Raw genomic sequence first — 14,945 nt, forward strand, 5'->3', positions numbered from 1 at the left:
GGAGGGCGCAGCCTTTTTCTCGAAGGTCGACCTCATTCATGGATATAATCAAATTCCGGTCCATCCCGACGACGTCCCTAAGACGGCCATCACCCCTTTCGGCCTTTTTGAATGGCTAAGAATGGCCTGAAGAACACTGCTCAGGCGTTCCAAAGGCTAATGGATCAGGTCGGTTGGGCTTTGTCGTTCATATTCATCTACCTCGATGATAGACATAGAAACATAGAAATTAGGTGCAGGAGTAGAGGCCATTCGGCCCTTCAAGCCCGCACCACCATTCAATATGATCATGGCTGATCATCCAACTCAGTATCCCGTACCTGCCTTCTCTCCATACCCCCTGATCCCTTAGCCACAAGGGCCACATCTAACTCCCTCTTAAATATAGCCAATGAACTGGCCTCTCCTACCCTCTGTGGCAGAGAGTTCCAGAGATTCACCACTCTCTGCGTGAAAAAAGTTCTTCTCATCTCGGTTTTAAAGGATTTCCCCTTTATCCTTAAGCTGTGACACCTTGTCCTGGACTTCCCTAACATCGGGAACAATCTTCCTGCATCTAGCCTGTCCAACCCCTTAAGAATTTTGTAAGTTTCAGATCCCCTCTCAATCTCCTAAATTCTAGATCTTCTAATATTCTGGTGGCCAGCAGCTCGCAGGCAGAGCACATCAGGCACCTCCGCCTGCTCTTTGAACAGCTGCGCGAACACGGGCTGGTGATCAAACCCGCGAAGTGCCAGTTCGGATTGCGTTCCATTTCCTTTTTGGGTCACAGCATCACCTGCCACGGCGCACAGCCACTGCCAGAGAAGGTCAACGCTATCTGTCGCTTCCCGAGGCCTCTATCAGTCAAGGGCCTACAAGAGTTTATCAGAATGGTTAATTTCTACCACCGATTCGTCACGTCAGCAGCCGCCATCATGCGGCCGTTGTTCCAATGTCTGGCCGGTAAGTCTAAGGACCTGGTCTGGTCCAAGGAGGCAGAGACGACGTTCGAGGGGGCTATGACAGCATTGGCCAACGCCACTATGCTGGAACAAATGCCAGCGGCATCCATGCTGGAGCTATGGACGCATCCGATGTCGCGGTGGGTGCTGTCCTCGAACAACGAGTAGGTAGCCGCTGGCATTTTTCAGCAGGTAGCTGCGAGCCCCCAAAGTTAGGTACAGCGCTTTCGATCGGGAACTCCTCGCTCTCAACCTAGCGATCCGCCATTTCCGTTATTTCCTAGAGGGGCGCGGCGTTCACTGCATTCACGGACCATAAGCCACTCACGTTCGCTTTGACCAAGGTGCCCGATCCCTGGTCTGCAAGGCAGCAGAGGCACCTCACCTACATATCCGAATTCACATCTGATATTCGGCATGTGGCGGGGAAGCTGAACGTTGTGGCTGACGCGCTGTCCCCTCCGGCAGCCCCCGAGTTTTCCGCTTAGGCGTGGATTATGAGGAGCTGGCCGCTGCCCAACAGGCAGATACCGGTATGGAGGTTTACCCAATGCTGAATCAGGCCTTAAACTGGCTAGGTGCCCTGCGGCGCTGCCGGCGTGCGGGTCCTTTGCGATGTCTCCAGGGGCAAAGCCCGCCCAATCGTCCCGGTAGCTTGGAGGCATCGGATTTTCGACACCATCCACAGCCTAGCCCACCTGTCCATTCGCGTCACCTCTGCCTTTGTTGCGGCCAAGTTCGTCTGGCATTGGGTTACGGAAGCAGGTTGCAGCATGGGCCCGCTCTTGCATCCCCTGCCAGACTAAGGTACAGAGGCATGTCCGCCCGCCCTTGCAGGATTTTGCTGTCCTGCACATCCATGTCGACCTGGTAGGTCCGTTGCCGTGTTTGCGCAGGGCCACTCACCTACTGACTATCGTGGACAGGTTTACTAGGTGGGCGGAGGCGATACCGTTAACTGATACCTCCGCTGAGGCTTGCGTGCGGGCCATCGTCTCACATTGGATTACTCGTTTAGGGGTTCCTTCCGATATCACTACTGATCGAGGGACGCAGTTTATGTCCCCCCTGTGGAGTGATATGGCGCAGCTGTATGGTGCGAAGCTGCATCAGGCCACCGCGTATCATCCAGAGTCCAACGGTTTGGTTGAACGTTTCCACAGGCACCTCAAGTCGGCGTTGAAAGCTCGGCTCACCAGCCCCGATTGGGTCGACCAGTTGCTTGGGTCCTCCTAGGCATCAGAACCACTCCTAACGAGGACCTCAACGCCTCCTCAGCCGAGCTGGTTTACGGCTCGGTTTTGCGAGTACCTGGGGATTTTCTGCCCGTTCCCCGGGATCAGGATGTCCCAGCTTCGGCAGTGTTAGCTGATCTTCGCGAGCAGGCGCGCGCTTTGGTCCCGGTTCCCACTTCCCGGCACGGGTCGTCCGCGGTGCATGTGCCTACTATGTTACGGGATTGTGCTTATGTTTTGCTTCCTAGGGATGCTCACCGCTCGCCGTTACAGCGGGTGTACGAGGGTCCGTACAGGGTGCTGAGGACTGGTACCTCGACGTTTACGTTGGACATGGGTGGCAAGGAGGAGTTTGTCTCCGTGAGCTGCCTTAAGCCAGCACACGTCGACAAGGATAGCGGTGGCCACTCCGCGGCATAGAGGACGTCCACCGACCATTTTACCGCCCTCTGCACCTGTTACCCCCGGTTATGTTGCATCGGTCCCCTCTGTTACGCCCGTCCCTCATTCGCGTTCGTCGCGTCCCTCCGGTTTTGTTTTGCCGGCCCCTACTGTTACGCTCGCCCCGCGACCTCGGACGACGCGTTCCGGTCGAACTGTCTGAGTACCCATGCGTTTCTAATCCGCAGATTCTGGTGGGGGGGGGGGGGCATGTAGCAGCGGGGGGGGGCGCACGCAGGTATTGAACCCGGCGTTCGGAAGCCGCGGTCACGTGACATGGGAGGGGCTGCTTGTTTTCGCGCGGTTTTGCTTTCGCGCAGCAGTTCAGTGCTGACCACCGTTGTGGCCAGACGTGTTGTGAGAACCTGTGCGCTAAGAAGCTATTTTGTGAATAAAATACGTTGAAAAATTTAGTTGTCGTTCTTGCAACCGCCAAAAGGTTAACCTATGATGAGCGTTTGTCGGCACTGGGCCTGTACATGCAGGAGTTTAGAAGAATGAGGGGCAAACTCATTGAAACATTCAGTATAGTGAAAGGCTTGGATAATGTGGGTGTGGAGACAATGTTTCCACTAGTGAGACAGTCTAGGACTAGAGGTCATAGCCTCAGAATTACAGGATGGTCTTTTCGGAAGGAGATGAGGAGAAATTTCTTTAGTCAGAGGGAGTCTATCTGTGGAATTATTTGCCACACAAGGCTGTGGCGGCCAAGTCAGTAGATATTTTTAAGGCGGGGATAGATAGATAGATGGATAGATTTGTGATTCGTACAAGTGTCAGAGGTTATGGGGTGAAAACAGGAGAATGGGGTTATGGGCCTGTCCCACTTAGGTGATTCTCTAATTTTAATAGAATTCACTTACAACACCTGGCGACAACCTACGACAGCAAAAAGCGTCACCACTGTCACCAAAAATTTTCAACATGTTGAAAGTTTTGTGGCAGTCGCCTGTGGTCGCCCAAAAAATCTTTTAGGTGGGGCAGGCCCATTAGGAAAGGAGAGATAGATCAGCCATGATGGAATGGTGGAGTAGACCAAATGGCCTAATTCTACTCCTATCACTTATGACCTAAATACCATAGAGTAATAAGGAACTGCAAATGCTGGTTTACACAAAAAAAGACAAATTGGTGGAGTAATTCAGCAGGTCAGACAACATCTCTAGAAAACATGGATAACAGTTGGTGACGTTTTGGGGTGGGATGCTTCTTCAGTCAGATTGTGGTGGGGTAGAAGAAAACTGAAAGAGAAGAGTGGCAGGGCAAACAAAGCCTGCTAAGTGATAAGCAGATACAGGTGTGGGCTTTTGTTTTGATTGGCAGATCGTTGGACAAAGATGAGAAGACAAAAGGTTTGCGATAAGGATAGAAGAGGTGCGACTTGTGATGCCAGAGGAATGGATGAAAGGTGGATGGGGAGGGAATGGATGAAATAAGCATGGGTCTAGGTGGGACACAGGGAAGAGGGTGTCACATTGACAACATAATGGAATTTATTCTCTGAATGCATTCATTGCAGAAGTATAATGATCAACAGATAATTATATATATTGCCACCAGTTGCACAAACAGCAAAATAATAAGCGTCTCGGTTTAATGTATACATCAGGAACTAGTAATGAAGTTAGAGAATATTATGGTGACGTTGATATATAACAAAAACAAAACACAAACAGAAAATACAGGAAACAGCTGGTCAGGCAGCGTCTTCAGAGAGAAAAAGTTAACATTTCTAATCGATAACATTCCATCAGAATCATTGCATCTCAAGCATATTACATATTCCAAAAGCGTGAGATCTCAGACTACCACAATGGTATAGATGTGGATTTACAGGACTATTCATGCGGCATTTGTTTCATTTTGCCCACGTAATCCGATTTGTTTACATCAACCTGAAACTGCACAGCTCCTTACTGATTAGGCCCAGGATATTTATGGCCGTGAGTATGATGTGCAGATTATCTGGGGTAGTTAGGAATCTGACCAGCAATTGATAATGAAAAAATACACTCACCAAAGCCCCGGGGGGATGTTACACTAATTGAACGAAACGTTGCCTGCTATGAATATGTAACATTGCCAGGTTTAGGTTACATGCCGATGAAATGTTATCGAACCGAAATGTTTACTCTCTCCAAACATCTACACTTTTTTCGCAGTTCCTGTCACAATAGAGGCACTTTTGAATAAAGTAAAACGGGTACTGTGGTGATATTGTAAACACGGGGATCATTGGGTATCAAGTAAATTGGTGTCCACCCAGCAGTTTCAAAATATGAAACTGAATCTTGAACTTAGATTATTGGCCATCAAAGGCAAATCTCCCACAATGATTAGGGTCGGTAGCGTTCCGCTTAAGACACGACGTCTAGTCAGACATTCCCTGTACCGACTCGAGTCTCTTGGACGAGCCAACCAGTGCAACAGCCCGGTCGGTAACAGAGATCTTTGGTCGGTAATGCACAGGCCCGGCTGCCCTCGCCCCATCACAGGTTCAGCCTTTCATTCCGCCTGACCTTTCATTCCGCCAAAGCTTTGTTCCCCGCCCCTTTCCTCACCTCGGCATCCGTTCGTGGCCTGGCCTTGCGTTCTCGGGTCGTCCGTCGAGCCGCCCCCGCCGCGTTCCTCCTGTTGCAGCGTCTCGCCGTTGCTATCCGATGACATCAACCAGGCAGCACGCATGCTGCTTGAGGGCGGGACTTCATTCCGTTGCTGGCTGGTCGAGTGAGGAGAGGCGGTCTCAAGGATGCTGTAAGAGTCCACTGTAGTGACACTGCTTCGTGTCACCCAAACTCGTTGTGAACGGACGTTTCTCCCTCTCTTCCCACTCCAAATGCTCTCACAGACTAGCTGTCCATTAAGGAGGGCAGTGAGTGGTTTGAGTTATTGAGAGCAGTATCTTTGATTGAGAGGTATTACAAACCCGGCCTATTCAGACTGGCCACCTGACAAGTTTAGAGCACTCAGGGAAGATCTTTGTCAACAATATAAAACTGTAACCCTAACCCATAAAAATATGGATAGTAAATTTATAGAACAAAAGTTCAAGAATGTTGAATAAGTATAATATTGTTTGACTACAGTTTTTAAAATAAAGCCAAATATTTGTGCTAGGTAGCTTTAAGCAGCAATTTTAATTCCTAGTCATTCTCTAACCTTTGCCCTCACTGTTACTGTTTTTTCTGAGGCCTAATCTGCCAGCCAATGCCAGTAAATGTTATCGGAGTGTCTGGATTTTACATTTTTGGGATTTGGTTGTAAATAAAACTAACCTTAAACCACACTGAACCTCAAACCTGCTTCAAAAAGATCATGGTTAATTAAATCTTGACTCAAGCTCCCATTTCATCTGTTCTTCATACCACAATTTCACCTATAGTACAATAAAATGTACGTATTCTCTCAGTTTTGCATGGTGATTGGGCAGGAAAATTACAAAAGGCAATACTGAAGTGGAATCATGGCTTGGTTTTCTATGTGATAGCTCTCTTTTCTGCTTCCTTGTTTGAAACATGATTGACAAAATAGCTGCCGAGAAGGTGTTTGCCTATGAGCTAGATTCATACAGTTTCACAAGGTCATTTCTCATTCTAAACTCCAATGTGTCCAGTTTGTCCCTCTATACAATTTCTTCATTGTCAGAATTTAACCAAGTAAATCTTTTCTGAACTGCTCCACCTCCCCTTTCAAATACAGAGACCAGTTTAGTTGAGTAGTCCAGATATAGTCTCACCAACATTACAGTTTAAATCTTACTACAATTAAAGAGAAGGTTCAACACGGAATCCCATTCATGTCATTAGATATCTCATTGTAACAAGGGATTAATTTAAATTCAAAATAGAGTTAAACTACTTCACCAAGTTTCAATATTTCATTAACTAATTTAATCATTCCCAAAGGTTTAAATTTTAACACACAGCAACACTGAGGATCTAGCTGTATAGTGTGCAGGGCATGTTTAGGTTGCCCATGTGGTTAGATTAAATTGCACAAAGTTGTATTCGGGACCTTGCTGATTGGCCCCAGGATAATGCCCAGCAGATTTGGCCTTATGAATCCAGAGTAAATGTGAGATAAGGGGGAAATCTGAGCAGGTACCAGTTGAATGCCCTAATCAACTAACACCAGACCAATGCTTCAACAACTTAAATAAACATTGCAAAAAAAATAAAAATAAATACTTGTGGCAAAATCCCAGATTTTGAAAGCAGATTTGATGAAATCATAGAGAAATTTCTTCACCTGGACAATTTTCTTCAGACCATAATAATATAAAGAACTGGAAAAGTTCATACAGCTGCAGTGAAAGAACTCCACATCCATTCCTCAATCACCTTTTTGGTCAAAGGGAGTCTCATGCCATCAGGGCTGCTAACTCTCACGCTTTGAGCGTGAGAACCACGCATTTGGCCAAATTCTCACGCTGAACACAAATTTCTCACGCTCTATCATGAGAAATTCTGTGATCAACGAAAATTTCAAATGGGATGGAAGCAGAAGCAGCGGCGGGGAAAGATGTGGGGAGCTGGGGCTGGCAAGTCGCTCGTTGCAGCTCCGGCCATGGAGCAGCCTCAGTGCAAGAGTCCCGGGCCGTCGGAGGCGTTGCGCCGCTGCCATGAGAGTCTGTGCTGCAGGGACAGAGACACTCAAAGGGAGGGAGAGCGGGGAAGGAGACAGTGGGGAGAGAGGGGGGAGAGAGGAGAAGGGAGAGAGAGGTAGGGGAGAGAGAGGGGGGAGGGTGAGGTGGGAGAGGAGGAGCGAGGAAGAGAGGGGTAAGAGGGAGGGGGAAGAGAGGGGGGAAAGATGGGGAGAGAGAAGAAAGAGGGGGAGAGATAGGGGAAAGAGGGGGAGAGTGGTAGAAAGAGAGGAGATGGGATGAGGGGGGGGGTTGTGAGGTGGGAGGGATGGGGAAGAGAGAGGGGAGAGATATATAGGGGGAAGAGGGAGGGGAGAGAGGGGGATAGAGAGGCAGGGCTGCCAATTCTCATGCATTGGGCGTGAAAATCACGCATTTTGCCAAATTCTCACGCTGATCACAAATTTCTCACGCTCTGTCATGAGAAATTCTATGATCAACAAAAATTTCAAAGCTCATATCAACTGCATGGGTCACGGGTGTTGGAAGCAGCGGCAGGGACAGATGCAGACGGGGAGTGGGCTGGCGAGTGTTTGCCTGGCTGGCAAGTCGCTCACTGCAGCCTCAGTAAAAGAATCCCAGGCCGTCGCAGGCGTTGTGCCGCTGCCGTGAGAGTCTCTGTGTCAAATTCGCCCAGGTGACCGGCATGAATCAGGCTCCTGGAGGGCAACCAGTGGCTGCTGGAAGTAAGTACCAAGCACTGGGTAGAAGCAGAAGATAGTGGCCTTCAAATGGGGGTGGTTGGAGAAAGCATCCTGCTTGCCTGCTAGATTTTCACTTACTGCAACTGCAGGAAAAATGTTCCCAATGTTGGGGGAGTTCTGAACCAGGGATCATAGTTTAAGAATAAAGGGTAGGCCAGTTAGTACTGAGATGAGGACAAACTTTCTTCACACAGAGAGTTGTGAATCTGTGGAATCCTCTGCCACAGAAGGCAGTGCAGGCCAATTCACTGGATGTTTTCAAGAGCGAGTTACATTTAGTTCTTGGGGCTAACAAAATCAAGGGATATGGGTAAAAAAACCAGGAAAGATGTACTGATTTTAGATGAATGGCCATGATCATATTGAATGGCAGTGCTGGCTCGAAGGGCCGAATGACCTATTCCTGCACCAATTTTCTATGTTTCTATGCTTGAGTATATGGCAATAAAACTCGATCACTTGATTTTGAAGCATTCATGCATGGTGGAGGTATAATGTGGTCATAGAGTGATACAGTGTGAAAACAGGCCGTTCTGTGCAACTTGCCCACACCCGCCAACATGTCCCAGCTACGCTACCTGCTTTTGGTCCATACCTCTAAATCTGTCCTATCCATGTATCAGTCTACCTGTTTCTTAAATGTTGGGATGGTCCTTGCCTCAACTACCTCCTCTGACAGCTGGTTCCATACACCCACCACCCTTTGTGTGGAAAAGGTTACCCCTTAAAAAGTTTCCTCTTAAAAATATTTTAAAAATACTTAAAAAAAACATTGAAATCATACTTCTACAATGCACTAAAACATGATTTTAATACATCCAATTTCAAAAAGTCCCTACCCTGGGAAGGGGGACACCCCACTTCCACGCCTTTTCCCCACTCTGCTGCTCCACTCCCTCACCGGGTACCCCAAAAAGGCCAGTGATCAGTGATCGCTCAACCTCCCCACTTTCAAAAACGCTCCGCAGCCCCTGGTTTAGATGGAGAACACAGCCAGATATGAGCGGGGAACTGAGGCCAGTTGTCCGTGATGTCTGGATGCTCAGCGCTTCATGTTTCGGAGATGGCTAATGTTATTGATTTGTTATTAGCCTGATTTGTAATTAGTTGACAAAACCTTAATTTATTAATCCGGAATATCCAGAGGGATGGGATAAGTGTAATATTAAAATAACATGCAAGGTGTTGGGCTGTCCGTCACAAAATACTGCCCCGATAACCCATTATTTCCTTCAGTTAAACAATGGGAAGGTAGCACTATTGTCATTTGCCACTCAACTATTGTGTTTGTTTACCTCACTGACTACTCCTAACCCACCCCCCCTCCCCAATTCCATTGACAGGTTGAATAGAAATGTCCCCAATCTCGTTGTTTTATTAATTGCACACGTAGATGAACACCCTCAAGGAGTGTAATCAGATGGAAACTGATTCAGATGCGATATTTAAAAGCTTGTTCAACACTACTCTCCTCCCACACCTCCCCCCCCCCCCCCCCCCCCCCCCCCCCCCCCCCCCCACCCCCCCCCCCCTGAACCCCCCCCCCCCCCCCCCCCCCCCCCCCCCCCCCCCCCCCCCCCCCCCCCCCCAGTGCTGAACTACTATCTACCATTTTGATGACGCTTGGACTATCCTTGAATGGACTTTGCTGGTTTTAACTTGCATCAAATGTTATTCCCTTATCATGTATCGATACGCTGTAAATGGATCGATTGTAATCATGTATTGTCTTTCTGCTGACTGGTTAGCACACAATAAAAGCTTTTCACTGTACCTCGGTACACGTGACAATAAATTAAACATATTGGTTAAAACAAGATTCCTTCTTTAAAATGTGAACTTTCCAAATTAATCTTTTCACAGTAGGCGTTGATTGACATTACACAAATGCTGTTTATTTGTGACTTTATGTTAATGTATTTGTAGGGCAGGCGAGTGTTTTATGACAAATTGTATATGATCAATAAAGTTCTGCAACAGGTTTGTGTGCAGTAGCCTAAGAAGCACCACAAAGGCAAAAATGATTCTCACAATATTTATTTTGAGAAACCAAAAATTGCATTTTATTTAAATAATTGTAAAAAATGAAAATGTGGTAATCGTGCTTAAAATATGCAAAACTATAGTTGAAGTCCTCTCAAAGGAAAGCATCACAAGGCTTTTTGCAGTCGTACACCTCCACTCATTCCTCAGTTTGACACAATAAGATCCAGAGACTCTTTATTTTTAAGTGCATATTAAAGTTTTCCTACCACAATTTACATCAGTTCAGTTAAGAAAAGAAAGTAACAACATGCTCACATTGCACTGACATTTGAAGATTTTATTCCCTTCCAAAACCTATCTACAAAGCTTATATAAAGGTCTAATCACCAGTGAGCAGTTGCATTCCTGCCTAACCATTGTCATGTGTAAAATATGAAAATAAACCAGAACACTGTTCCTTTTAAGTATTCATGGAGAAAATTTAAAATCAGGTTCAAACTCCTTGTGATTTTGGTTGCTAAACTAATTTTCTAGCAAGTTATTTCAATTACAAAGAACCGAAACAGAATACTGGGATTTATTCTTTTATTTTCTCTGACGATTTCTGAAAAAAAGTTGTGCCAAAACTCATTTGTAGCTGTAACCGTGATTGTGGCTAAACATCCAAACATTAGTCAAAGCAGGAACCAACAAGTATTCTTTCATGCTTTTCCAGTCACCTACCAAGAAACCCAAGTGTCTACATGGAAATACTCAATAAAATTTAGGTCAGTACCAATTACATGAAATATTGCATACAATTATGAAAATCAGTACATGTTCAAAACACAAGGGAAATAAAATATCAAAGGAACCTAATTTACATGTGGCCAATTCCAGAAAATATGCAAAATGCAACAGCAAAAATGCAATACTTTAAAACAATGTTCATGTTGTTACATGATCAGCAATATAGATCATGCACAAATACACTCGAGAGCTGGATAAAACGTCTAACCACCTCAAAGTTTTAGATCTGTGAAAATTTTTTATGACTAAATACAGCCAAACTGAGCACCAGATGTATCCTGTACAGGTAGAATGCAGGCTCTAAAGATGTTCCCACCTGCTACTCGTATACACAAGTCTATACTCGTTAGATACAGTTCTTAATTTCCATTGCAGGTTATATCAAGAGATGTGGTTATAGGAGGAGCTGTGTTACACGTGTATTAATTCTGAGAAGCCGGATTGAAATTTTTCCATGCCTATTAAATATATGGATTAAAATCTTAATGAAAATATGGAATGTTACTTTGTAACTCCATCACATCGTTTTAAATCTCCACACTACATTTCCAAAAAAGTAACAACCTATTAGGCAGCCAAATAACAAACCAATCCAATGCCAATTGCACAAACTGAAACTACCAGATAATACAAAATTACCCTCAACATGAAATGTTTGAACTCAACAAATGATGGCACCACAGTTCAGGTTACATGGGCAATTTGAAACAAGACAGCCAAGGATTCAAATAAAACCAAACAATATTAAAACTCTTGTTCCTTACAGGCAAGGAAGTTGTTGAAGTACCAAAGGTAATAATATCATTTGCAGAAAAGGGTGGTATGAGGGGCTGGTGAAAAACTTGTGTATAATTGTTCTGTGTTTCTTACGTGATGGAAAAAAATGAGATGGTTAACATGACTGTCAAACATCACTGCACATCAGCTTTGCTGATTATGCCCCAAGAAACCATGTTGCACTGCCCACTGAGTTCACAGAACTAGACAGCCTTTCACAGTCCAAACACAGCAAACCCGTATACTGCATATATTCCTTCGAGTTTTAAAAAGTAGCTTCCAGACACTTGCAGCTATTAAGTTTTACTTTTGCAGGTATAAAGTCGTTTACTGTTTCCACAAAAGCTGTATATATATTTAAAAAAATCATCCATGCCACTTCCCACCCCAAATACTGTTAGCTCTGGCTCCTTTAGTGCAGCTACAGTATATGTGACAATGTAATGTCCCAGCTCAATGGTATGGCTTTGCAGAGTGGTTTGGGATGCTGCTCCTCCTGCTCTTACTCTGCAAGCAAAAGCAGAGCCAAACATGCGATTCAGGATGTGTCAAGATTCCGTGTTCTCAGTCTTGCATCGTCAAAACCAGAGTCCTGCTGCTGCTGAAGGCGTCTTCTTTCGGCTGCAACTGCCAAGGCTTGACGCCGTAAAGAAAGAGAAATACTGTTCGATGATGATCCAGAGGACACGTCACCATTAGATGAACGGTCAGTTTCATTCTGGTTTCTGTTTGTGTACCGCCTGAGAGAATAAAAATGGTCACATCGTTATAAGCTACTATATCATTTTACTCAACTCTTCCCAAGACCCTGAATTTATATGCAAATTTTCTCATGATCCTGTGATCTCATTTCTTACAACATTGCATCCGCTCATTCCATTCTCCACCTCATTTGATAATGCGACCTTCCAAACCATAACTTCAGATAAGCTTTCCTCTTCCTCATACACAGATCTCCCTTCACTGTAAATTGATACGACACTCAGATATACGTTTCATTTCCTGCATTTCTGCTCTCACCTTTCTGCCCAGAATAAGGATAACATTGTCAATGTCTTGCACGGCAGCAGCCTTTACATATGACAGTTCAATCTTTGTCATTTCTGATCCCACCCTCTCTTCTCAGCATTCGGAAAGGATTTCTCCTTCCAAGACACGGGCCAGGATGGGAATAGTAAGCCAATGAATACTCTCCTTTCCCCAGTAATTTTACATAATCAATTTCCACCATCCTGGACACCAAATGGCTTCCTGGATGAAACAGCTAATTTACCTGCAATTCTTCCAAAACACATTTGTGGCTCACAGTGTTCTTTCTTCAAGAGTTAGGGCATCAAATGCTGAACAGTGACCACTGCACAGAATATTTGTTCAATGTCTACAAAGCATCCAGTTGCCTATCATTTCAACCCTTCACTCTGTACCCAATCTGTTCAGATAAATACAAAGATACAAAGCTACAAATGCAGGCCCAATAAACTATCTTGCATTATAACCAGACACATTAAAACCATTCATACTCATAGTTCATTAATTTCAAGGGAAACATTTCCAGTCCTTACAGTTCATATTTTAAGCAGATTTCCTTCTAGTATTTTTGTATACTTCCTCCACATGTATTTTGTTGTTCATTAATGCATTTCTTCCTCCTCTACCTAGCTCTATCCCCCCCCCCCCCCCCACCCCTTTTGTGACATAATCGATCTTAATTCTTGAACTCTTGATATCAGGATATCAGAAATATTCAATGTCAACTAACGTTAACCCAAATGCTTAGTTTCTCTTCCACAAGTGCTGCCTGACCTATTGAGCACCTTATCATTTTATTTTCTTATATCTGATTTACAGCATATACAGTGCACTGTTTTCAATCAGTAAATGCAAGTTGAATACAGATAGAAGTAAGGAAGTTTGTTTTGGTAGGAAGAGGTTGAAGGTCACACATCATGCCAGATGTAGTAGAAAAACAAAAAGTATTTTTGAGTACAAAGTTGCATCTTAGTTACATAAGCCCTTTAAAAAAAAGGCAAGCAGTAGGAGTTATTTCCCAAGGATAAGATTTAAAAAAACTGGAAAAATTATGTTAAAAAAAAATTGTATGTTTAAACTTGGTCAGTCCACACTTTATTGTTGGGAGCTGGGACCCCTATTAAAGGATAGAAGGATCAGAGTTTAACAAAAACAATGCCATAGATGCAAATCATGAACAAAAAAAAAAAGACAGCTTGTCTCCTCAGCTGCCTCATCATTCAATTTGATCATGGTGTGTTTGCCTTAAATCTCATATCATCTGAGCAAGTTCCCAAAAACACACAATTCCATATTATTTCAAAATATTATCTCCACTTAAATACCTCCAATGATCATTCCTCCAACATTCTCCAAGATGGAAATTACCAGATCAATGTCTACAAGAAATGCATCTCAATTTTAAATGACTACTCCCTGATGTTGTAATGTCACTGTGTCAAAAACTCTTAATATCCTTTGATGCATGAGGCTCACCACTCATTCTTCTGAACTACAAAGTATACAGATCATTCTTCAACCTCATGATACTGCAATCTCTCATGCCAGGAATAAATCTGGTAAATCACTTTTGGACTGCCTCCAAAGCTGCTGCATCTGAAGAGGGGTCTCACCCATTCCTTCTCTCCAGAGATGCTACCTGACCCGCTGAGTTACTCCAGCATTTTGTGTCTATCTGCTGTATCCTTTCTTAGACAAGGGATCAGAACTGTGCACAATACTCCAAATGTGGCCTCATTAGTTTCCTATACAATTATAGCAATACTTCCCAATTTCTAAATGCAACCTTCTACTCCTAACAATGAAAATTGATATGTCATTTGCCTTCGTAACTACTTGCTAGTCCTGCATGCTAATCTTTGGTTATTCATGCACAAGAACACAGATTTCTTTCTGCATCATTTATTTGCAATCTCTCCTGTAAGAAATCAGATAGCCAATGATTCCTCTGGAGAAAGTGCACACCTTCTCACATTAGACTACATGTGGCATCTACTCACTCAACCTATTCAATCCATTGTCACAAGGTCTTTATTACAACATGACTAACCCCTGCCCCCCAAACCAGATGCTCCCTACTAACTCCATCTTGGTCCTTCAAATTTCATACCCTCGCCTGTGTTGACCAGAATGATAAGCAGTACTCAACTGCAAGTTGCATACCAATCCAGAATGATATTCTATCAGCCATATTTTTTTTTCTCCAACCTGTTGATCTGTCATTCTACTTTTCAGGATTATTGTCGCACACTAGAAGGTCCTTTTTTCTCTATACCAATTTTGTTGCTTCTCTGCAATGCATAATCTCCCAATTATCTGGCCACTTCCCCACCATATGAGAAATCAATATCTTCCAACAATCAAATGGGTTTTCTCCTCAATGTCCTCATATGGAGAT

The 14,945-nt window shown here is 44.5% G+C and overlaps 2 protein-coding genes across 4 annotated transcripts in view; both read right to left on the minus strand.

The window, feature by feature from the left end:
- Positions 1-6,764, minus strand: part of bbs2 (Bardet-Biedl syndrome 2) — a 48,176-nt gene extending 41,412 nt beyond the window's left edge. Inside the window, exon 1 of one of the 2 annotated variants that reach the window (XM_055648659.1) lies at positions 5,182-6,764. The gene's annotated coding sequence lies outside the window, so the exon portion shown is untranslated. Of the gene's footprint in view, positions 1-4,637; positions 5,156-5,181 lie in introns of those variants that run through there. The other variant, XM_055648660.1, reaches the window with a different exon arrangement.
- A 3,759-nt stretch (positions 6,765-10,523) lies between these two features.
- The window catches only part of amfra (autocrine motility factor receptor a), a 46,054-nt gene continuing 41,632 nt past the window's right edge, over positions 10,524-14,945 (minus strand). For both annotated transcript variants that reach the window (XM_055648668.1, XM_055648667.1), the window contains one exon: positions 10,524-12,258. In XM_055648668.1, the coding sequence (XP_055504643.1) occupies positions 12,057-12,258 (202 nt within the window). In that variant the 3' untranslated portion in view covers positions 10,524-12,056. The remainder of the gene's footprint in view (positions 12,259-14,945) is intronic.

Source organism: Leucoraja erinacea, chromosome 17, assembly GCF_028641065.1.
Source record: "Leucoraja erinacea ecotype New England chromosome 17, Leri_hhj_1, whole genome shotgun sequence".
In the NCBI taxonomy this organism is placed as follows: Eukaryota; Metazoa; Chordata; class Chondrichthyes; order Rajiformes; family Rajidae; genus Leucoraja; species Leucoraja erinaceus.